Source organism: Gorilla gorilla, chromosome 1 (assembly GCF_029281585.2).
Source record: "Gorilla gorilla gorilla isolate KB3781 chromosome 1, NHGRI_mGorGor1-v2.1_pri, whole genome shotgun sequence".
Taxonomy (NCBI): Eukaryota; Metazoa; Chordata; class Mammalia; order Primates; family Hominidae; genus Gorilla; species Gorilla gorilla.
Window position 1 is genome coordinate 103,832,892 of NC_073224.2, and position 24,101 is coordinate 103,856,992.

General features: G+C 46.0%; 1 protein-coding gene across 4 annotated transcripts; it reads right to left on the bottom strand.

Moving 5' to 3' along the window:
- Positions 1–2,071: 2,071 nt before the first annotated feature.
- On the bottom strand, positions 2,072–23,155 carry SPRR4 (small proline rich protein 4). Of its 4 annotated transcripts, none has more exons than XM_019037882.4 (2): positions 23,045–23,155; positions 2,072–2,788 (listed from the first exon to the last, which is right to left on the bottom strand). In XM_019037882.4, exon 2 carries the CDS (start codon positions 2,766–2,768, stop codon positions 2,535–2,537), a length of 234 nt encoding a protein of 77 aa, XP_018893427.1. In that variant the 5' UTR covers positions 2,769–2,788; positions 23,045–23,155; the 3' UTR covers positions 2,072–2,534. The 4 variants fall into 4 exon arrangements, with proteins under 4 accessions (XP_018893427.1, XP_004026751.1, XP_018893423.1 ...); XM_004026702.5 differs by lacking the exon at positions 23,045–23,155 and adding an exon at positions 5,279–5,562; XM_019037878.4 differs by lacking the exon at positions 23,045–23,155 and adding an exon at positions 4,424–4,463.
- Positions 23,156–24,101: the final 946 nt, after the last annotated feature.

The following is a 24,101-nucleotide window of genomic DNA, read 5'->3' on the forward strand; positions in this document are numbered from 1 at the left end:
TCTGCTTAGGTATTTAATATCCTGACCTGACCATTCCTAGAATTCATTACATGTTCCAAGTGGAATATCAACCACTTGCTTAAAGATCGCCCCCTAGAGCACCCATAAATTCTCTGGTCTCTGTCCCTAGCAATGATCCTCCACAGTAGAAAGCTTTGGTTTTCATTCTTCTGTTCTTGCCCAGAATCCACAGATTATCCCAGGTAAACATTTGTTGGCTCACCTCTCTGAGGCTCTCCTATCTCTGGAGTTTTAGGGTCCCCAGGTGGGTGCAGCTAGTTTGTAATTTGGTCTAGATGTACACTAGGCTGCTGGCTTGCCACAGGCTGTCCTTTTCCACTCAGAAGCGGTTCTTTCTTCTGTACTTCTGAAAAGCTAGTCATTGCACATTTGGGGATAGTGAGGTAAACAAGACTCCTGTTCTTTAAGGGCTCATATTTTAACTTTTATGTGTTTAATTATGGCTGGGATTTTGACATAAGCCAATGTTGCTTTGTGAACTTCTGAAGGGTAGAATTACATAAAAGAATTTCTTCATAAGGGGGAATGGATGCCCACCTACTCATGCAGAGATGGGACTTTGTCCTTGGCCATTGGTGTGGAAAACATGGGTGTCTCCCCTTCCTCACTGAGTTAATAACCTGAGACACATATCACAGCAGAAGCATTCATTGTTTCAATCACCCCTATCTGTCCAATTAGCTGAAGACTATGCAAATCTATCAGCCTGGTACTCAAAAGTCTGTGGGAAGACTTGCCAAGGCCTTCTTGGGAGACATGAAAATGACATGAAAACTCTGAAAAACAGTGTGTCCAAGAAACTGGATAGGGCTTAGATGGAAGGAAGCCAGGAAGGGGAATAAGACAGACTGGCCTTTCTACTTGACAGAGGGGAGTTATTTTAGGATGCAGGGATTGGGGCACAGAAAGGCTGTCAATGAATTCTTAGGGCTAGAATGAATCTTAATTGTGTTTACAATACTTTGGCTTTCCTGGTTAATGTCGGTACCCACTAAGTTTTAAGTAACTATGACTTGGAAATATCAGCCATGGATCACTACTTTAAGGTGAAGTAGAGAAGGTGGTTATTTGTTCCCTTTTAGGCTAGTGTGTTAAGTGAGAAAGCAATTTATGCTTGATGGTGGCAACTGAAATTGAGTGACTAAATCCCAGGAAAAGAATAAAGCTCAAGGGGAGAAAATCGGACTCCATTCAGCTGCTTCTTCCTACTCAGGGTCTCTTCTTCGAATACTTATCTTTCTTTATATCTGAGAGGTTTGCCGCTTCTTTCCAATATGGGCAGCTGGTCTCACACGTGGGTTAGGAGGGTCAGGAAGCCAGTTGTAAAAACAGGTTTCTTTCATAAGCTGTGTAAAGTCAGACTAACTGACAAAACCAGGCCCTGTATACTTTGTACAAACTCTCTGTATGTGGCCATCCCTGGAACAATATTTCCCTGTGTAAGAAAATGACTGCCTTCCAAACAGTACACTGAGACACAGGATAAATTGACTCTGGATAGCTCTGGAAATCCAGCATGGCAGAGTGGAAAACTAAGGTCATTCTAGAACTTGCCAAATATCAGATGAGTGAGTATGAATACGTAAGTGAATGAGTGTGAGTTAATGAATGAACAAAAACATAAGCAAATACATGAAAAAGTCAGTTGCACATGTCTGTAGAAATGTTTTGCAGGACTCAGGTCATTTATGTATGCTTTGTGTGCTTTTTCAGAATGACAACTTCCAAGAGGAAAAAACTGCATTCATCAGGTGGGCTGGGCTTCTAATGGTAGGAGCTAAATTTTCCTCCCTTTTGGTCTTCCCTGGATGGCATTAGTTATGCAAGACTCTATTAGACTTTTGCCAATTAGTTGCTGGGCTTGTTTTCTGTCCTCCTTTACCTGAGATACATCTGGATATGTTTCCCCATTGTTGGTTACCAGAGAGTAACTGTGTCCATAAGAGTGACTTCCTGAACTCCCGGGCATGTGTGTACTTGCACCTTCACTTCCCTAAAATGTTCCCTCTGAATGAATGAATGAATCACAGAATGGGACTGGGAGTGGACAGTTAGCCCAGGAAGCAGACACATTTATTACATGAGGCACATATTTACTGGGGAAAACAGGAGAGAAGCCCAGAGCAGGGGGCATCATGGAGAGGAATGAGGCAGAAACTGTGCACCAGCCTCTGTGACCCTACTTGTCAGGGTGGAACCCCAGAAGAAGCCCAGACACTTTCCTCACTTTGGGAAATGGATGGGCCTTAGCTGTGGCCACGCTGGAGCCTGCAGAGAATGAGGTCTCTCTCACACCCACCTGGGAGAGCATCGGGGTGGGATATAGAAGAAGCCAAGGTGGTATGTGTGGGGAAGGGTACGATGGGAAGAAATCCTTACAATGCTTCCTTACATCTTGGGCAGGAGGAGATGTGAGAGGAGGGTAGGCTCAAGAGCTGGAGGGAAGAGAAGGAAGAAGAGAAGGTTCCATCTGGTAGCCAGGATGGTGGATGACGGTAATATCCAGTCCATCCTTACTTCTGTTTACTCTTGGAGGCTTGCTGGGCTGAGGGACACTTCTGCTGGGCTGGAATGATGGTGCCCTTCGGTGGGCATTGCTTCTTGACCTGGGGAGCACATGGATCCTTGGTTTTGGGTGCACATGTCTCTTGACATTTAACAGGGGGTGGCTGACAAGGCTGCTTCACTTGCTGCTGCTGGGCCCTCTGGGGCGGGCACTGCTGCTGCTGCTGCTGCTGGGAAGACATTGCTCTAGGAACAGGTGAGCCTAAAGGAAACCGGGCAGGGACACCATGAGAAGGGTGTTAAAAAGTAGCCTTTTAACACTCTTTTTAAAAAGATGGTTAAAAAGTAGCCCAGACATTTTACAAGGTCAAAGCATGCCATCTTAGCTGACAGATCTGGACAATGTCCACTGGCTCCCTTTGATAATGCAGACAACGAGCATGGGCAAGGATGTAGGGGCATGAGGAGAGGACAAAAACAGTCTCTGTCTTACAGGTAAGAATCATGGTGTGTGTGTGTGAGTGTGTGTGTGTGTGTGTGTGTGTGTGTGTGTGTGTGAGATCGGGCTGGAGAAGGGGTGTATAAGAATGCAGAGGCCTGATCTCTAATCCCTGCTCCACCCCTGACTCACCATGGGAGACTAAGGCAAGTCCTATGTGGCTATAGGATAGTGGTTCCAGCCCTCTACAAAGGACTGGGAAGCTTGAGGGCCAGCCAAATAGATCACTGGAGCCAAAGGATGACAGGAGGATGTTCAAAGGAAAGAGCGCTAGCCAAGAAGGCTCAGACATTGGTTCTAGGTCCATCCTGCCATTAACTTCACGGGCAACCTGCCTTCTGTGGGCCTCAGCACATTTATTAGAAGGATGCTGGTCAGGAAGTTCCCTGAAGCCTTCCCAGCTCTGATGAGGGTCTCTGGCTATCTTTGTAGGCAGTGTTCCTTATGGTCTAAGTTAATGATTATAGATGGGAAGTGCAGGCCTCAGGAAGTAAAGAGGTGGCAATCAGAATAGGGAAGCATGAGAGCTGCATAAGATTGAATAAAATGTTCAATATACGTGTTTGCATACGCCTGGAAGAAAAGTTTAAAGCTTACTGGTAAGCAAAATGCAGAATAGGGTGTGAGAAACCTTTAAACAGGGCTCGGAATTGCTACAAAATCCTGTAGCTCTAAATATCTCCTTCTTCAACAATAAAAATCTTCTTTCTGGGGAGTCAAACCCATGATCAGAAAATAAGTCATACTGAGCAATGTTGCGGAATGGAGATTAAACTTTATAAGCACCAATTAGTGTGCCATTTCCGCAATTGTCAGAAGACTTGTGTCACTTCCCTGATTACCCAAGGATGGAAGAGGATCTTGGCCTAGCGGCTCATAGGAGTTAAAGGAGAAGGAAAGCGCCCCACAAATCCCAGGAGAACAGATGAGTTCCCACTTACCAGAGGCGACAAGCTGGACCCCAGGAGAGGAGGCTGAGCCCTTGTCCACAGGCAGAGCCACTCCAGCAGCCTTTATAGGGCCCCCAACCTGCCCCGGGCACTTGGTGTGGTCCTGATTACCACCTCCCAGGGAATTCCTCACCCACTTCTCCCACCTGCACTTCCTTCAGGGACTTGCTTTGCTGACCTGTTTTGATGAAAGCCACCCACCATATATTTTCAGCATTCCAAGTCTCTGCACCTGAGCTGATTTAACCCACCAAAGGTGTTTGCTCAAACTCAGGGATTCAAGATCTTTTAAATATAGTACAAATTGAAGGAGCTGTTTGCAGACAGACAGTTATAAGAAATATTGAAGAAAAAAGAGGAAGAGGGAGAGGATGGGGTTTGGGGCAATTCTGACAAAAATGTGAACATCCCTTTTTCTGCAAATTGCTGCCATTTCTTGAGCACTCACTGTGAGGCTAGCACCAGGACCACCCGTCATGCTTATTATTTCATTTCATCTTCATAGCCCCTCTAGGGAAAGTGTCATTGTTACCATTTTGCAGATGAAAAAAGTGAGGCTGAGAAAGATTAAACAGGTAGTAAACAGCAGAGATGGGATTTGAATTCAGATCTGGATGATTCAATGCCTAGCCCCAGGTACCACTCATCCCCCTTCCTCAATACACAGTGCAAGTGTCCTTCCTATTCCAGGGGGACAGTTCACGAAGTGTTCTGTGAGGCTTCTCTGGGGCACAGGTAGAAGATGATGTGAATGGTGCCCCAGCACACGGCGGTGCTGTCCCCATCTGCCCACTGGGAGTCGGGGTGCTGAGGAGTGTTCGTGGTGGTTACAGAATGTGGGATAGAATTGGCCCCTGTGGTAGACTTGCCACATAAAATACAGGACATTCAGTTAAATTTGAATCTCAGATAACAGAATATTTTAAAAGTATAAGTATATTCCAAATATTGCAGGAAACATACTCAAAAATTACTTGTAGTTTATATGAAATTCAAATTTCACTGGGCAGGCCCTATTTTTATTTGCTAAATCCAGCAATCCTACTAAGGGCCTTATCTAGGTGGCAGGAAGGAGCCCTGGTCCTCCATTTAGCCTCCTAGGCCCTGGGATGGGGAAAGGCAGGGCCTCTGGGAAGCTGGTCCACCTCTAGCCGTCTACCCCAAAGATCGACCTCAGGATGCTGCCCAACAAGAGGCCATGCAAGGGCTCACCACTGCCATCACCAGAGGAAGGGGTAGGATGGCCCGAGAAATGATAGGAATACCTTAATGTACTTTCCAAAGCATTTTTCAAATCCCTCACCTCATTTAATCCTCATGACAATTTTACTGACAGTTTAAAGAGGCTGGTCCAAAGAAGTTAAAGGACCTGCTCAACCACATGCAGCTGCTCAGGGTGGAGCTGGGTGGGTGCCTGGCCTGGGGCTCATTTCCACTCCATCATCACAGCCAGCATCTCCATGGTTGACAAGTCACTGTCATTGGGTGGGGACCATGACTAATAACGTCTCCTGAGCTTTCTGTCTTGTGTGGATGGAATACTGTTCATTTTTCAGGGTCAGCCTCACTTTAATCAGCCCCTTAATTTTCCCCTCCAGGCCAGACCTCCCCCACTTCCTCTTCCCAAGCCTAGCAACACTAAGAATGTAATATTCTGGGTTCCAGATTCTGGTTCTGCATTCCACCTCCAAGAAGAACACCATCTCCACCTGCAGCCCTCACTTCCACATACCCCCAGTCCTCTGTGCTCTTGCTGATATGAACTCTCCACAAGGAAACTACGCAGCAAGACAGATTTGCATGGACATAGACCAAGGCTTTTCATATGCCTGGTGCCTCGAAGGCACTGGTATGTGTGTATTGCCTGTGAGCAGATGGGCAGCTCCATCCCTCATGTCCCAGTCACCCATGTGGGTTTACTGCAATGAATTTTACTCCTATTTTTCCCAATTTAAACATTGCCCTTTTATTTTATTAATAAAGAACTCCTGCTTAGTTTTGAAGCATTCTGTCATGTGATAAAACTCGGCTTATAAAACAGCTATCATCTCAGAGAATACCCCAGGGGTCCCCCAGATAGAGACCTAAATATGGCTGGCCTTAAAGGGACCATGTGTCATAGATCATAAACATTCAAGACCCAGTCAACCTCATGTGCATTCAACATGTTACACCTTTCAAAACCTCCACACTCGACTTCCCTGTCAGCTACATTATTGCCAGTCTACAGAGAGGGAAACTGAAACTTTGAATGAGGCCATGCCTACCCCAAGGTCACATGAGGGCTAATGTCAAAGCGAGGGTTGAATTGCAGGTCTCCTGACACCACAGTCCCTCTCAGCCAGCTGATAGGAGTGAAATACTGGGCAGCTTCTTAGCAGAGGCTGCACTGATGACAAATTACGAAGCTGCTTGAGGTGGTCTCCACCTCTTCTTGCCCCAGTCTTCCTCCCGATTCCCTCCCTGGAAGCCAGGTACTCTTTTTTTTTTTTTTTTAATTATACTTTAAGTTTTAGGGTACATGTGCACAACGTGCAGGTTTGTTACATATGTACACATGTGCCATGATTGTGTGCTGCACCCATTAACTCATCATTTAGCATTAGGTATATCTCCTAATGCTATCCCTCCCCCCTCCCCACAACAGGCCCCGGTGTGTGATGTTCCCCTTCCTGTGTCCATGTATTCTCATTGTTCAGTTCCCACCTATGAGTGAGAACATGCGGTGGAAGCCAGGTACTCTTTTCCCCGCTGGCGCTAGCGTGTCCTCCCTCCCCCATCTAAGAGATCTTCACTGATCCCTGTCTCACACTGCCAGACACAGCTGCTTTTTTATTAGTTACTAAACCTTATCAAACACTTCCGTATGCAGTTTTCACAACACACTATGAAGAAAGCTAATCGTATTATACATTTTATAGGCAAGAAAACTAGCTCTGATGGTCGCTGGATCCAGAATCCAGGAGGGAGGGTTCACCCAAGTCTCTTAAATGGGTAATAGCTGATTTCCAAACACCCTGGCTGGCTAGGGCTGTGGATTACGCTTTCAAAGGAGAGGGGAGACTTCCTGCCACCCCTCAAATCAACCCCTCCAGATAAGGTGGGCCCTGGGAAGCTATGTGGAATGGTGACTCTGCAGTCACCCCTCCCAGTCCCACTGCCCCAGCCGAGCCACGGGACTGTGTCCTGGCCAATCTGGAGTTCTGCATCTGCTCTCTTATCTTCAGAGGACCACGCTGTATTAAAAACCAGAAAGCCGGGCTCTGCATCTTCCCGCTCAGGGGAGCAGGCACCTGAGAGCAGGTGCGTGCCTGTGACTCCATCAGGGAAGGGAGGGTGCAGTTAAGACTCATTTCTGAAGCTGAGTCAAAGCTTGAGAAACCCAGCTCCACCCTGCAGGCAAACAATGGGGTAACTGGCAGAGGCCTGAGCACTGGGAGGGGACCTACCAGAGACAGTGTTAATAATTTAACTCTTAATCCAGACACATCTTCCTATTTGTCTCTGGATTTTGGAGAAAAGAAAGGTTGTTAATGACTTCATCTGGAGACAAATGGAACATATTTATTATGCCATTTCCAGGAATGAAAGAAGAAAAGGCAAAAAGGAGCATCCTGGGTGAATCATCAGAGAGTTTTAGGGGAGGAGGACCAAGCTTAGTAGAGAAGACGGTGGAGGTTTGGGGCCAGGGTTCCTGAATTTTAGCTGCTTGTCCTTGTAAGGTGAAAATTCAAAACCGAGCAAGTAGCATCTCATTTTAAAAATTAGATTTAGCTGGGCATGGTGGCTCATGCCCGTAATTCTGGCACTTTGGGAGCCAGGCGGACAGATGGCTTGTGGCTAGGAGTTTGAGACCAGGCTGGGCAACATGGAGAGATCTTGTCCCTACAAAATAAATTTAAAAATTAGTCAGGCATGGTGGCATATGTCTGTCATCCCAACTACTCGAAAGGGTGATGCAGGAGGATCACTTAAGCCCAGGAGGTCGAGGCTGCAGTGAACCATGATCGAGCCACTGCACTCCAGCCTGGGTGACCAAATGAGACCCTGTCTCAAAAAATGAAATAAAATAAAATCAGAATAATGTAATATTTGATTTATCGTAATTTTGGGTTGATAGTTAACCAGCAGTCATGGCTTAGAAAATTTTAGTTTCGTGTTTCTCCCTTCACTAATTACTTAGCAATCTGTCAATAGACACTTTGGAAGATGCTACTTAAGGAGACCTTGCAGCTTTTTTTTTTTTTTTTTAATGTAGGAAGTCCATTTGCAATATGAGTCATTTCACCCTCTAATTTAGGCTGTTTGCATAGAAGATGTTTTGATACCAATGTTAGATATTCTGTATGATAATATTAAAGGAAGTTCCTTTCACAGAAGGACTTCCTTGGAGGGAGAATAGTGAGAAGATGAATCTCCAGAAATGTGTGGTTAATTTACCTCCTCGCTCCACCCCTCATCCCACTATGATACATTTCTAGAAGACCCTAGGCAGTACTAGGAGTTTAGGGGGAAATGAGCCCTGGACTTTGTGTGATACACTAGTCTCCATGGAACATCCACAGACCATGCACTGTGGAAGCTGAGCACTGGCAGTGGAAGGGTGGGGGTGAGTAGCCAAGTCGCCCATCTGGGAAGCATGCTAGGATCTGCCTCATGGAGGACAAATGGAGCTGAAGCACTAGTCCCCCTTTCCTGTGATGTGACATGGTTGCAGTTAGAGACACAGGGAGGGAGCCGAGGGAGGAGGGAGATAGCTCTGGGAATACTCACCCCTCACTGGCTGTGAAATCTTGGGTACATCCCCTAACTTTCCTGGGCCTCAATTTTCCTGGTTTCCAATGTGAAAAGATTGGCCAACATTATTGCTAAGGTTCCATTGAGGGCTAAGAGTCTGTAAATGTATGATTAGGTCAGGGAAGGCAGCCTTGTTTCACCCTGGTGGAATTGACAGTGAATTGAGGGTGTTGAGGTTGATTTCAGGATCAGTGGGTAAGAGTGCCTTCCTTGGTAAATGGTGTCCGCTATGAGAGAGGTGAGTGGTCACATGCATGCAGGTAGCCACCATTCCCGATTCAGCCTAAGGCAGGGAGCAGTGTGTTAGAGCGTATACATAAGACTCCTTCATGCACTTGAAGAAGGGGAGGGAATATAAACCGTTTAAAGATCTTGCATAAGCTGCCACCACCTATAATTCCTGTTTTAGCTTCCTTAAGACAGTTCCAGACAAAACTATTCATTTCCAGAACTTGCCCATACTTTCCTGCCTTGAACTATTCAATCCGTGATGGTGCCCTACTCCCAGATTTCCCAGTGAAATTCAGTCTTCAGGAACCATCTTAAACACCACTTTCCCCATGGCCCCTTTCCCCAATCTTTCCCAAAAGATGTGCTTCCCTCCTTTGCTCAATATCCACAGCTTTTAATTTATGCTATTTGAGTGTTTCTCATCTAACCCTCACACTAACCAAGCGCATATTATATCCACTTCATACATGTGAATCAGCAAATTGACACATGAATAAATGGGTAGATGATATATAAATGAATAAGCTGAGAGTTTGGCCTTACAGGCAGAACCCATGAAGTCCTAGCATGTGTTTTGGACTAATTTATCTTTTCAGGTTCAAGCCAATGCTTAAGTAGCAATCCCTGTTTATCCTAACCATATACACAACCCTTCCCTTCTCTTCTTCTACCTTGAAGATCTATGCTGCAATCATCTGTCACCTGTAAGAGGCCTCGTGCCTGGATGTTAATACACTGATGTGCGTGTGGTGTCTGTGGAGTGGCTCTTTATATCCACCCAGAGTGCAAGCTCCTTAAGGGTAGGAAGGATGCTCAAGACAGAACTTACACCCTAGTAAAAACGGGTGCTTGGCCAGATAATAGACTAGCTAGTTGGTGAGTGGGTGTCCAGTGACTAAAGGATGCTGCTGAGTGAGTGAGTCTGTGAGTGAGCAAGTGAAAGATGGAGGGAGGGAGGAGGTGGGTGCATAAATAAGAAATGAGCTGATAGACTAGCTGCCTAACTGGCCAGTTCACTGAACAACTGACTATCTGGCTGGTTGAGTGGTTGATCAACTGATACATCGACTGTTTGGCTGGCTGTCTGGCAACTAATTTAGAAAAGCAGGTCCTGGTATAGTAGAAGAAAGAAAGCCCTGTAGAGGGTGAGGGGCTAAGGGTAGAAAACAAAACAAAAAAATGCTTTGCAAAGGAGCCCCTAAGAAGTGTATCATGTGAGCTGAACAGTTATTTCTTTTTTATTTATTTATTTATTTATTTTTTATTATACTTTAAGTTTTAGGGTACATGTGCACATTGTGCAGGTTAGTTACATATGTATACATGTGCCATGCTGGTGCGCTGCACCCACTAACTCGTCATCTAGCATTAGGTATATCTCCCAATGCTATCCCTCCCCCCTCCCCCCACCCCACCACAGTCCCCAGAGTGTGATATTCCCCTTACTGTGTCCATGTGATTTATTCACAATAGCAAAGACTTGGAACCAACCCAAATGTCCAACAATGATAGACTGGATTAAGAAAATGTGGCGCATATACACCATGGAATACTATGCAGCCATAAAAAATGATGAGTTCATGTCCTTTGTAGGGACATGGATGAAATTGGAAACCATCATTCTCAGTAAACTATCGCAAGAACAAAAAACCAAACACCGCATATTCTCACTCATAGGTGGGAATTGAACAATGAGATTTTTTTTTTTTTTTTGAGGTGGAGTCTCGAGCTTTAGCCCAGATTGGAGTATAGTGTCATGATCTTGGCTTACTGCAACCTCTACCTCCCAGATTCAAGCGATTCTCCTGCCTCAGCTTCCTGAGTAGCTGGGACCACAGGTATGCACCCCCCACACCCAGTTAATTTTTGTATTTTTAGTAGAATGGGGTTTCACCATGTTGCCCAGGCTGGTCTCAAACTCCTGACCTCAAGTGATCCACCCACCTCAGCCTCCCCAAATGCTGGGATTACAGGCATGAGTCACTGCACGTGGCCTGGACAATTATTTCTTAATTTTCTTTCTCTCTTTCTTTCTTTCTTTCTTTCTTTCTTTCTTTCTTTCTTTCTTTCTTTCTTTCTCTCTTTCTTTCTTTCTTTCCTTCTTTCTCGCTTTCTCGCTTTCTTGCTTTCTTTCTTGCTTTCTTGCTTTCTCTTAGGAGTTCCCTGTGGTTTTCATTTCTAGTGTCAAAGAAAAAACATTTCAATGACACTTGTTGCATGTGTTGAGGAAAGACTCTATTCAGGACCATTGTGATAGATATAGGAACCATTGCAATGGGATTTTCAGCAGAGGGGAGTTTGAGCTCAACTCCAAATACAGCATGGGCAAGTGAGAATCTATAGCCAAGGAACAAGGTGGGAGTCAGTGGATGAAAAGTGACTAAGAGGAAACAGCAGAGCTAAGAAGAATTGTGGCTAAAAAAACCCAACAGGATTCTTGCTGAAGATAAGCCAGGGTGATCAGACTTCACGTGGGGGATGGAGGAGGTCAAGGAACCTCATTAGATATCAAGGGTAACCAGACATTGAGGGTGGGTGGTTCTTGGTAAACTTAGTAAGGTTGGTTCTTGGCTAAAACTGAATTTACAAGCAAGTACACAGGTAAGCCTAGAAGAAGTTTCAGGAGCCTGACTAAAGTTTGGTCAAGCAAAGAATCTTTGTCACTGGTCAACCAAGCTCAGCGGATGTAATGTCAACTAAAGACCAGCCACAGTAGCCATGGAGGAAGAGTAGCTCTCTTCCTGGAAGAAGATGGTTGGGCAACAGGACATTTCTGCTGATGACACTAACCAGTGGGGAGCCTGATTATTCCCCAGGCTTTGGGCCCTGGGAATGAAGAGCTGGGGCTCTGATTGTCCCTCAGGTCAGTGATGGTGGCTGAGATAAGAAACCAAATCAAACAGACAAATTAGTTGATACCACAAGCTGGGCCAGTCTGTCAAGTCAGTGCCCTGACCTCTGGCCAGGAAACCTTCTGGGGAATCAGCTGCATCAAGCAAAGTCTGCCAGAATCAGTTTCAGACAGTGCCATGTGAGCACTGAGACACTGAGTTCAGGACCAGGACCCAGAGATCTGCGCAGCTGCTACTGGGCATTGAGATTGGCCTTGTATGTAGTCAGTAGGCTGAAATACAAATAGACCATGTGGCATATTCATTCCTCCTGAGCTGGATGAGAAGGGAAGAGGCAGGACTATACCTCGTATCCATGGTAAACAAGCCACTCCAAGCCTAAACACGTCAGTGACTCCTTCAGGCCTCAGAAAAAAGTCCACAGTTTTTTACATGGTATAAAAGGCCCTTCACACATGGCCCCACTCTGAGAAGACTCACAATTTAAATTAAAATAAAGAAGAATAGGGCCAGGCATGGCGGTTCATGCCTGTAATCCCAGGACTTTGGGAGGCCGAGGCGGGCAGATCATGAGATCAGGAGATTGAGACCACCCTGGCTAACACGGTGAAACCCTGTCTCTACTAAAAATACAAAAAATTAGCTGGGTGTGGTCGCAGGTGCCTGTAGTCCCAGCTATTTGGGAGGCTGAGGCAGGAGAATTGCTTGAACCCAGGAGGCAGAGGTTGCAGTGAGCCGAGATCAAGCCACTACATTCCGCTTTGGATGACAGAACAAGACACTGTCTCAAAAAAAAAAAAAAAAAAAAAGTAGAAGAAGAAGAAAGAAAGAAAACTATAGATTCCTCTCCAACAAGCCATTCCCTCTACCTGGACTGTGTCCCTAATCTGTGCCTGACTGATACTCTTAGCACTTCAGAAACGGAATCATTTCTTCCCTGAACATTTCCCATTCTGTGTTACCCAGGTGCCCATCTCTGTTCAGGAAGCTCCTGTCCTAGCACTGATTGTACTGTTTTAGAATAGAATATCCCCTGGTCTGTCCCTCTGTTAACTGTGAGCTCCTTGAAGGCAGGAACATTCCCTAGTTTCCATTGACTCCTATGTGTAGTATAAGTACCTGACCTATAGGAGATACACAATGAATATGTGTTTGAAAAATCAAATATGTGGTAAGTCCAGAGAGTACATATACGTGTAGACTCTCCCACGATGTGGTTGTAAAGAATTTACACCTGCTTGCCTGATGTGGAACAGTGCAGTTTGCTAGACACCCCTGGGGCCCTTCCGTCTCTGTGGCCCATGGCAAACATGTCTCTAATATGTTTCATTTTCAGTCTGAGCTTTTCTTCCTTGCTCAGTTCTGAGCCTGTTAAAGGCAGGGACCTATCTTTCTCACTCTTGGTTCCCTCCCTCCACTCAGTGCCTTAGAGCCGCTGGCACACAGGAGAAGTTGACAAAGCTTGCTTGGGTTGCCTAAGATGACGTCCACAGTTCAAAAAAAGGCAATGCTGGGATCGGTAATTCCAAGGGGCAGATAATGCAGCAATCTCTGCGGTGGGTGAGGTAAACTGTCGTATTGTTCATAAACAGTTTGCTGCCTGTTCCCCTCTTCCCCAGGGAGCACATTTCCCTGCCGCATTGCTGATGGCAGCCCTGGCCACGTGACTTGCTTTGTCCATAAGACGTAAACCTTAAGAGCCATGGTTCACTATGCTCTTTTTCCTCTCTCCTGGGAGGACTGTCCATGTTCCAGACCCAGGCTGCTCTGTCAGTCTGGATCCTGAAATCCAATTAATGCGCAGCAGGGCTGCAGCTGATCCTCAGTGGACATGCAGGATAAAAACAAAGGTGATAAATAAGCCTATGTTTTAAACCCCTGGGATTTGTGGTTCATTGGTTACCGAGGCGTAACTTAGCCTATCCTGACTGATGTACTGGCACATACAAGCACTGACTTTTTCTCCCAAGGAGATTTCCCTCCTAGTTTTGCTTGACACTGGCCAAAGGGAAGGTAAGTGCTTAATTCCAGTGTATGCTACCGGCAGTTAAGACAGCGACTCAGGTGTGTGTATGCGCCCACGTGTGTGTGTGTGTGTGTGTGCACATACGCCTATGTGACTGTGTGTACAAGTGGGGGATACAAGAGGAGAGAGAGGGGAAGGGAATATGGAGAAGCCAGCCTGGGCATACACAGTACATGACAAAAACTATTTGTGAGCAGCTGACATTTTTCTACTAATAACTTTTTCCTGTGGTTGGGAAGCTAAATAAACCATCTCCTTCCTCACTCTGACCCAGGAAACCTTGCGTCAAACCACGTTAAGTCAGCCCTCCAGGCAGTTAGGGCAGAGCGCCACCTGCTGGGCAGGGCTAAGCCGGTGCACTTGCTTCTAATTTCAGCGGAGTTCTTGCCGCAGGAGGCTGTTGGCTGACCCACAGGACCCATAGGACCTGGGACCCTTGGACCCAGCTGAGACCTTAGTGATCTCTGTACCTCACTGTACAGGCAGAGAAACAGGGCCATAGAGCCCTCAGCTGGCACTCCTCCTATTCCCACAGCCTTTCAAGCTGGACTACACTCCTGTCGGAGGAGGTGCCAGTAACCTCCCCATTGGAACCAGTGCCTTGGTCCCTTTGCTAGGTACAGGTGTCACTGGGGCTAGATGCAGACGGGCTGGCTTCAGTCATTGCAAGGGGTGGAAAATGAGGAAGGGTTCAGTGGAGTTCAGGCAAGTCAACCTGGGAAGAGAGCAGGAGGTCTCTCTGCAATGGATTCCATTTACTAAACAGCTGCTACATTGTAGCCCCGGTCTCTGTAGGAGGAGAAGCAACACCTCTGTTTAGTAAGTAAGAAAACTGAAGCCCAGAGAGGGTAACTTGTCCCAAGTTGTGTAGCTGGTAAATGAATCAAGCCTGAGTTAGTTTGGCTCAAATAACTTAGACTGAGTCACACTGTTTCTCTCGGGAACCATAAGCTCTCCACACCTGTTGACTGCACCTTCCAGCACAGGGCTTGTGGACAGGCAGGGCTCAGGAGGCATAGGCCACCCGATGCCATGTGGTTCTTTTGGGGAGTAAGTGAGCCGCAGAGACGCTAGAGTGCAGAAGGAGGGGGTTGCTGCACAGACAAATGGTGTGTACAGAGAGCAGGCCTTGGACAGAGGCTGTGTTGGGGAAAGCGGCCACCCCCAAGCTAGGGTGAGGCCACTTCCTCCGAAACCCAGCCGTAGTTTGAACATGCAGGTTCTCCATCAGTACACCTGTAAGGACCTCTAAGTGTCACTCCCTGTGTTTGGGGAACAAGCAGGTGGTGAGATTGGGACAAGGAGACAAGTGATCAAGTGATTTAGACAGAGTGTGATAATTCCTGGCCAACTAAGTGCAACTTACCACTAGACATCGCCCAGGGAAGCCTGTAGGACACTTAAATCTCCCCTGGGCTTCTGGACAAGGTGATACCTGAGCAAAGACCTCTGCCATCTTTTCCCTTTAAGAACCACCACCGTCACTAACCACTGTTGTTGAAGGAGCAGGGAGAAGTATGAAGTGCTGTTCTAGCTTTGGAAGGCCGGGAGATGCTTGCGTGTGCTCCTGGGTTGTGAGGATATGGTGGCTTTGGCCTCGTCAAGGCAGGACAGGGGCTTGCCAGGAAGACACCCTTGCAGTGAAGCCTGTGCTGAAAATGAGTAAACCATGCTTATTGACCAGATAATCTGGCCACATATCACCTCTATGTCCATTGACCTTTGGTTGTGACTGAGCCTTTGGTATGTTTTTGGTTTGAAGGCTACTCTGGCTTCATTTTAGTTCCGAAGCAAGGACTTTGAAAAAAAGAAGCCACAGTTAGCAAGAAATCTCCAAGTGGAGATTTCTTGAGAGCATGAATTGTGCTGAAGGCCCACAGATACTGTCTCAGGGGTGATTTCCATTGCCAACCTCAGAGGATTATCTTTAAATTATTTAAGGTAGTGGAGAGTTCTCACAGGGACTGCTCTAATTACCACTCAGACCCTAGTCGTCTTCTTCTTGCAGAGACTCCTTTGGCTTCTAGCCCTGGGCCAGAGAGCCCTTCTTGGCCCAATCTGGAGATAGAAGGAGCTTGTTATCAGCCCTTGTGAGCTGCAGGTGTCCTTCTATCGGCATCTGCAGGTGAGTCATGAGGCTCTACCTGGCCTTGGTACATCTTTTTACAAGGTGCTGGTGTTACAGGAAAGGGGCCCTGATCCAGACCCCAAGAAAGGGTTCTTTGATCCTGTGCAAGAAAGAATTCAGGGTGAGTAAAGTGAAAGCAAGTTTATCAAGAAAGTAGTGGAATAAAAGAATGGCTACTGCATAGACAGAGCAGCCCCGAGGGCTCCTGGTTGCCAATTTTTATGGTTATTTCTTGATTATATGCTAAACAAGGGGTGGATTATTCATGCTGCCCCCTTTTAGACCATGTAGGGTAACTTCTTAACATTGCCATTCGTTTATAACTGTCATGGCACTGGTGAGAGTGTAGCAGTGAGGACGACCAGAGGTCACTCTCGTGGCCATCTTGGTTTTGGTGGGTTTTAGCCAGCTTGTTTACTTCAAGGTGTTTTATCAGCAAGGTCTTAATGACCTGTATCTTGTGGTCACCTCCTAGCTCATCCTGTGGCTTAGAATGCCTTAACTGTCTGGGAATGTAGCCCAGTAGGTTTCAGCCTCATTTTACCCAGCTCCTATTCAAGATGGAGTTGCTCTGGTTCATATGCATCTGACACTGGTTCCTGCTGTTTTATTTGGTCTCTCCTACTTTACCCACTGTTCTCTGCTACCTGCCTTACAACCATGGGTCACCTGCCCCCTGGGATGGCAAAGCCAGCACTATTCTATTGACTGCTCCCAGACTGTGCTAAGGAGAATCAAAATGAGCATCTTAAAAAACAAACAAAAAACCCCCAAGATTCTAATTTAACAACTCTCCTCACAGGGGGCCCCATTGATAACAGGGCATGATGGAAAACCAATGGGAAACTATTAAGATTATGGTTGCTGGTGACACTTTCCTGATTGTTCACAAAGACAATAGCATGCACATATGCATATGTACGCGCAGATGAACACATGTACAGGCATGAAGACATGCATGCACACGCACACATGCATACACACACACTTTGCTCTCAGGGTGCCAAGGCAGAGGACACCACCCAAATCTAGTCTTATGCTAAGAATGGAATGGAGAATTCAATGAAGACAAAAGGAATATGGCTTACTGCTTCCTATCACTCTTAAAAATCACTGACCTCTCACCCTTTCCCATCAGAGAAGCCCTAGCATGCACACTTGTTTCACCATTTATATTTTATTTCCTCCAGGCTATGAGGAGCAAGATAAAGGCCATATGAGGAGCAAGATATGGCCAGCTCCACGGAGGCCATAACCTGCATCTAGGCATTGCATTAGACATACCCAGAGTTCCCTTTCAACTAGTGCAATGAAATGTAGATGAGAAAAACCTCAGCCCTGCCTGGCTTGGAAAATATTCAGCTTAGCCATGGGAACCAGAGTCAAAAGGGTGGGCCTATATGAAAGACAGATCTATATTTGTTTGTTATTTTTAACAAATTTTTATTTTGGAATAATTTTAGGTTTACAGAAAAATTGCAAAATAGTACAAAGCAGTTTTATATATCCTTCTTCCAGTTTCTCTAATGTTGACTTTTTTCTTCTTTTTAAATTTTTAAAGGAATTTTATTTAATTTATTTTTAATTGACAAATGTGGTATATCTTTATTGTGTACAACAGAATGTTTTGAAATATGCGTAAATTGTGGAATGGCTAAATTGAGCTAATTAATATATGTGTACCTTCACATACCATTTTTTTTTTGTGGGGAGAACACACAATCTACTCTTAGTGATTTTCAAGTGTATAATACATTATTAACTGTAGTCATCACTTGTAGGATAGATCTCTTGAACTTATTCCTCCTATCAAACTGAAATTTTATATTGCTTTGACCAATATCTCCCCAGTCCTTCCCCAATGCCCAGCCTCTGGTAACCACCCTTCTACTTTCTGCTTCCGTGAGTTTGACTTTCTAGATCCCACATATAAGTAGATCATGTGGTATTTGTCTTTCTGTGCCAAGAATGATCTATATTTGACTCTCAGCTCTTTCAGATGGCAAAGTTTATAACCTCTTTGGTTCTTGCTTTCCTCATTTGCAAAATTAAATTTTTTACTTATATGGTAGTAATGTATATTATAGAAGATAAGTATTAAGATCCCAGTATAGTGTCTTGCTTATAGTAGTAAATTGCTGCTTAAACACACAAACACACACACACACACACACACACACACCTGGCCCCAGAAGGTGGATGTGTTGGTTCCCTGGAGGGAGGAAAGTTAGTCCTAAGCCCGGGTGCTCTTCAAATACAGATGCATGTTTTAGCTAAGCTTTCTCTACGCCTCCATGCAGAAGCATCTGGGTGGCCTTCAACCCCAGGCTTACCTCTTTTAGCGTTTTCCATGATGATGAATCATTAGGCGAAGAGATTAAACACAAAGATTAGCGTGAGTCACCTCATACAGAGTCAGAACTGAAGGAAGCTTAGAAATAGTTCAGGAAGTCCAACATTGTCATGTACAGGTGAGGACACTGGGAAAAGGGAATGACTTGTCCAGGGTCCCGCAGGAGAACAGCAGAATAACTAAGACAATACTTAGCTCTCATATACTCTGTCCGGTGCTCCTCATTCAGAGCTCCAGTGTCTCCTAAGTCCACCGAAGATGAGCATTCATGTCACACACATCATCGGCCCTTGGTGGCAGAGGAGACTTGAGCCAAAGGGCTGCCTGGAGAGCCCAGGACAGGGAAAACGGTTCCCTTTTTATTTTATTTAAGAGTGAGATGGAAGCTGTATAGTCTAATTCCTGAGAGCTGACATAAAAATTCCAGAAGACAGAGGACTAAATACCAAGGGTCAGGAGTCTGGGGTAAAACAATGAACAAGACCCCCAGACAACAATAACACACTTAAACATGGCATGCCGAACTGATAGCCCCAAAGTGACTGGGAGGAGTTTCAGCATAGCTGGGTATAAGCCACGCCCAGGGCGTCTTCAGTGCCAGGCATCTGTGATTCCCCCAGGAATGTCAGATTGCCAGGGCACACGTACAAACCTGCAGGAGATGGTGGAGCACACTGAAGCTGGCCGCACCCACAGGCAGGGCTTCCTTCAAAGGATGACTGACTGCCGAGTGCTGAAGCTTCATTGCAGAAATCCATTACCAGCTGGGGTCCCCCTGCTCCCCACACCCTGGGCATACACAGCAGGATGTGCATCTAGCAGTGGGGTTCCCTTTCCCTGGGGCTTGTGGAGGAGGGCATGAGGGAAAGATAGAACACCACTGCTGTCAGAAACTCTGAGCTTCAAATTTAGGACTTGAAGTTCAAGTTATTCTCATTTTTTAGCTTAGAAAGGTTAAGTTGGCCAAGATTAATACAAAAGTTAGGAAGAGGAGATTTGAGCCCAGGTCTGTCACACTCCAAGATGTGTAGGTACTCTCTTTCCTGCACCCTACCATGCCATCTTCCATGGAATTTCTTTGTTTGGAGCAGAATAAAGAGAATATGTATACAAGCACTTCTCTGATGAAGGCATACCCCCTTCGAAGCCCTCAGCATCACACCCTTCATCCTGATACCTCTGTTCTGTGGAAATTTCACTCAAGCCGGATGGTGAGACATCCTTGCTGGAATGTGGCAGAGGCCCGGAGAAAGGGGAGAGGACAAGTCACTAGGTCATGGGAGTAGAGCTGGACTTGATGTTCTGGGGCCATGCTCAACAGAGGGAATGACAATGTGAGTGTGTGTGTGCATCTGGGTGTCTGTGAGTGTGTGTCAGTGGGTGTAATCATATTTGAGTGTGATTGACAGCATGTGAGTGTGTGTTGGTGTGTGGTGAGCTCTCATGTGAGGGTTTATGAGCTGTATATTTGTGGGAATATGAGTGTATGTGGACAAACGTGTGAATGTGCAAGAATGAGTGTGCACAGGGCTGATATTCAGAAGTTACATGCTGGTCTGCACAGATGTTACTGAATCCATGGTTTTAAAAATATTAAAAATATTTTGTAATAGGTGGCCAATGGCTGCCACACCAACTTCCCTTCTTGTCATGCCCTGGCACCACCCTGGTTGCTTACGCAGCCCCCCACACCATAAGGATATAACGAGGCTGATGCATCCACAGCAGGGGTCCTCTAGGACTTGACCCCAGCTTCTACTCTCAATGCTCAATGTCAGTCTGTAAGGCGTAGATATTATTTTGATGTCTACATCAAATGATGTATAAACGTGCATGAGTATATTTGTGTACATACAAGTGTAAGTGTGTGACTGCGAACGTGCCTAGCTCTGCCTTTCTAGTGAAACGGTGGATGGTAAACTCTCAAAGGACAGGGTCCAGGCATTATGCTTCTCCTAGCCACTAGCAATGTAAGACCACTTGCTGTGTTTCAAAGAATAAGACCAGAGAGCCAGAACACACTGAGTTAGAACCTCAGTCCCACCACCTACAGGCCATTACCACTATGAGCAAATAAGGGATTTTGCTAATCCTCAGTCTTCCATCTGTCATGGCAATAATGACACCTGCCTCGATAGGATGGAGCCACCATGCAATAGGCTAATGTGCATAAATGCTGGGCAACTTCCCTGTCGGTCAAGTCCCTGCTCCTGTAGGTGCTTCCTTGGCTTGTCAGCCTCAGCATGCCCTTCCTTTCATGTGTTCTCCTGGTGGGCATCATCTCCTCCTGGTGATGTGTTGCATCCTTATTTTCCTTTGAATGTTGTGTGCGTCTGTGCTGCAGAAGTCCCCCACATCTTACCCTGGTAGGAGCCTTGTAAATGTCTGGTTATCTCAGAAGCCTCCAGGGAACATAGCCTGCCTCAAAAAGACACAGCTCACTTTACAAAGCAACAGGTAAAAGTCACCATGAGCCATAACCACCCAGGACTGCCTTGAGGACAGGATTCATTGTGGGCAGGTGTCACAAAGGTGAAGATTCTGGAAGAGAAGGGCAACCACCAAATGGGGTACTTATACTGTAGACTAAATCTTGTTTCCCCATGAATACCTGCTCAGACCCTTTGCTCCACTTGACAGATCCTTGTCCCTTCCCTCAATATGTGCTCTGCTCCCTCACACTTTGTGTCACTGAAGATCTGGAGCCCATGTCCTGAGGTTGGTGGGATAAGGGGAGCATGCCGTCTGCAGTCTTGCTGCTTGATCAGGACCTGGAGAACAGTCATCAAAGCGATAGCTGAAATCTATCCAACACCTCCTAGGGTCATGCTATGTTTTCTTCTTCGTTTCCATTGTCTCATTGAACACTCCCCATCCCCATCAACCCAAAGAGGCAGTTGTTTTCCCACTATACAGATGAGAAAAGTGAGACATAGAAAAGTTATGTGATTCGTTCCAGGTCACATGCAAAAGGGTGGCTCTGGAATCCAAACTTAGTGTGACGGGATTCAAAGAAGAATCAGCAAGGTCACATACTTGCAGTCTTTTTCTTGTCTAAGGACATTTCTAGATTATGGCTTGCTCACTCTCATAGCATGTGTGCACACACGGGTGTATCCATGCACACGTGCACACCTGGAGATTATGATAATTAGTAGAAGAGAAAATTAAATGAAGCCTAGAGAGGAAAAACGGAACCTCGTGTTAAGTTGCTGAATCAAGTAGGGTAAGAGCCTATATGAGAGAAATCTGGGAAAGATAACATATGGAACTAGAGCAAAGAGACATTTGGAGACTGCTCAATGACATATCTGAATACGGGGAAATGTTTAAAACTTTACATCACTTCCTGGGAGTTCAGTTAAGATTTACTTAACTTTTCACTGTTTTTCTGTATCTAAGACTTGAGTTTCTGGTGAATGCAATATCTTGGAAAAAGAGTTAGGAGAAGTAGGTCACAAAAGTGGAGCCATCCCCCAAACTTCTGTGGTTTACAGCAGATGTGAGCAGCCGTGCTTTCCAACCACTCGGTCCTGGGGCTTAGATATGTACCGGAGGGCTGGCCCTCCTGGGCACACCTGGATCCCACAGCATTGGCTCCTGCTGTACCCAGTTCTGGGATGCTCTCTGTCCTAGCCAAATCCTACCGTCCTTCCACTAGAAACTGCACCTTCTCTAGGTATTCATCACTGAACAGGCAAGTTCCTGGGAGCCCTGTGGTAGGTGCTATGACTACAGAGAGGACCAAGTTCTCCTTCCTACCCTCAACAGCTCTTACTGTTTTCATTCTGTCTGTCTCCTCTGAATTCTGAGGGCGTAAGTGAGGTATTGTACCATCCATCATCCCTTCATTAGATGCTTCCTTGTCTAATTGTTCTTTATAATCTTGGGTGAGACCCAGAGCCCTGTGCTGTGTGTCTGTATCTTCATAGTGTCCACCACATTATAAGCAAAGAAGAGAGGGTGCTTAATAGGGGTGCATTGATGCATGGTGCATGATGGATAAATGGATGGATGGATGGATGAATGGATGAGACCTGAAAGGCGCAGAAAGAGGTATGATGGAGGAAGAAGAGCACACCTCTCTGGGAAGCAATGGTAAAAGTTTTGTTTTTTAACATTGCATTCTTCAGTGTCTGTAACATATGTTGCGATAATCTAGATTTTTAGTTTATATTATTGTCTTATCTGGCTTCTTTTGAGTACTTCTGCTGATTTTCAGTGTCTTCCCTGGTGCCCAGAGGCATGAAAGGGGAGGCAGGTATAGCAGGAGATTCTAATATATCAATCTGTGGACTATTTTGTAAGAGAGGGGTCTAGTGGAGAAACTTGGGAGTGGGTATTTGAAATAGCAGAAACCAGAAGTTTGGATTCCCTGTGGGTCTGCATTATTTGGTCACTTCAATCCCCCAGGAATTTAGAGAATTGAAAGCAGGATGGCAGTGGAGGGAAATTGTTCAAGAGAATCCCCAAACAGAAATAATGGGAGATGATATTTTGATCAAATATTTACTGTTGGGTGTGTGTGTTGGGTATGCAGTGTTTGCACAGACTGTCTCCTAATTACGCACTTGATTAGTTTGAAGAAACTTTGACTTTTTCTTTTACCTATGGGAGAATTTTTAAGGCCTTATCTCAACTCTTTTCAGCCCTTGGAGTGTGCTCTCTGAGTTAGAACTTACCTCCCTCAATCCTTTTCCTCTACTGCGCAGGTCTTTTCGGCAGGCTCTCTTGCTCTGTCTGGGCCTAGGAGAATGGCTTTTCCTTGCACATGTTCTCTGGGTGAGCACTGTCTCCCCGTGGTTCTTTCTTGCATCTTCATTTTCTGTGAATGTGGTGTGTGTCTGTGTTGCAGAAGTCCCCACCTCTTTTTCTGGTAGGAGCCTTGTAAATGTCTGGGCATCTCAGAAGGCTCCTCCCCGTGCCGCCTTCTGCACCTGCATCCCACACTTGGCTCTACTTGAGCTTTGGGTTGGGGGCAGGATAAAAAATCTGTAGAAATGCGGTGGGGCGCGGTGATTCACGCCTGTAATCCCAGCACTTTGGGAGGCCGAGGCAGGCGGATCACGAGGTCAGGAGATCGAGACCATCCCGGTAACACAGTGAAACCCCGTCTGTACTAAAAATACAAAAAAATTAGCTGGGCGTGGTGGTGGGCGCCTGTAGTCCCAGCTGCTTAGGAGGCTGAGGCAGGAGAATGGCGTGAACCCGGGAGGCGGAGCTTGCAGTGAGCCGAGATCGTGCCACTGCACTCCAGCCTGGGCTACAGAGCGAGACTCCGTCAAAAAAAAAAAAAAAAAAAAAAAAAAAATCTGCAGAAATGCTACATTTTCAAACAACAAAATCATCAGACCAAGACATTCATGCCAGAGGAATTCTATTTTAATTGTTTGAAAACAGGAGCTGAGGGGAAGCGTGGTAGGAGAAGATGCCTGGGCATGCCGCTCATGTTTCCAGCAGGGCAATGTAGATGCATGTCAGGAAAGATGATTAGATAGTTTAGAACCAGATTCTTGTCTGAGATGGAAACTGCAGCTGCTAATTAAGAAGAGTAGAGCTCGAGGAAGCCGCCAGCCGCCAGCCTGGTGTTGCCTCTCCCGCAAGTGTGAAGTGTGGCTGCATCCAGAAGCGCTGGTGAGCAGGGCTTTGCTTGGCTTGTGGAGTGTAAGATGCTGGCCCAGAAGGAACTTCAGGCTCTGTTTTTCATGGGGGTTCGCCTCTGATCACAAGCCCAGGGCT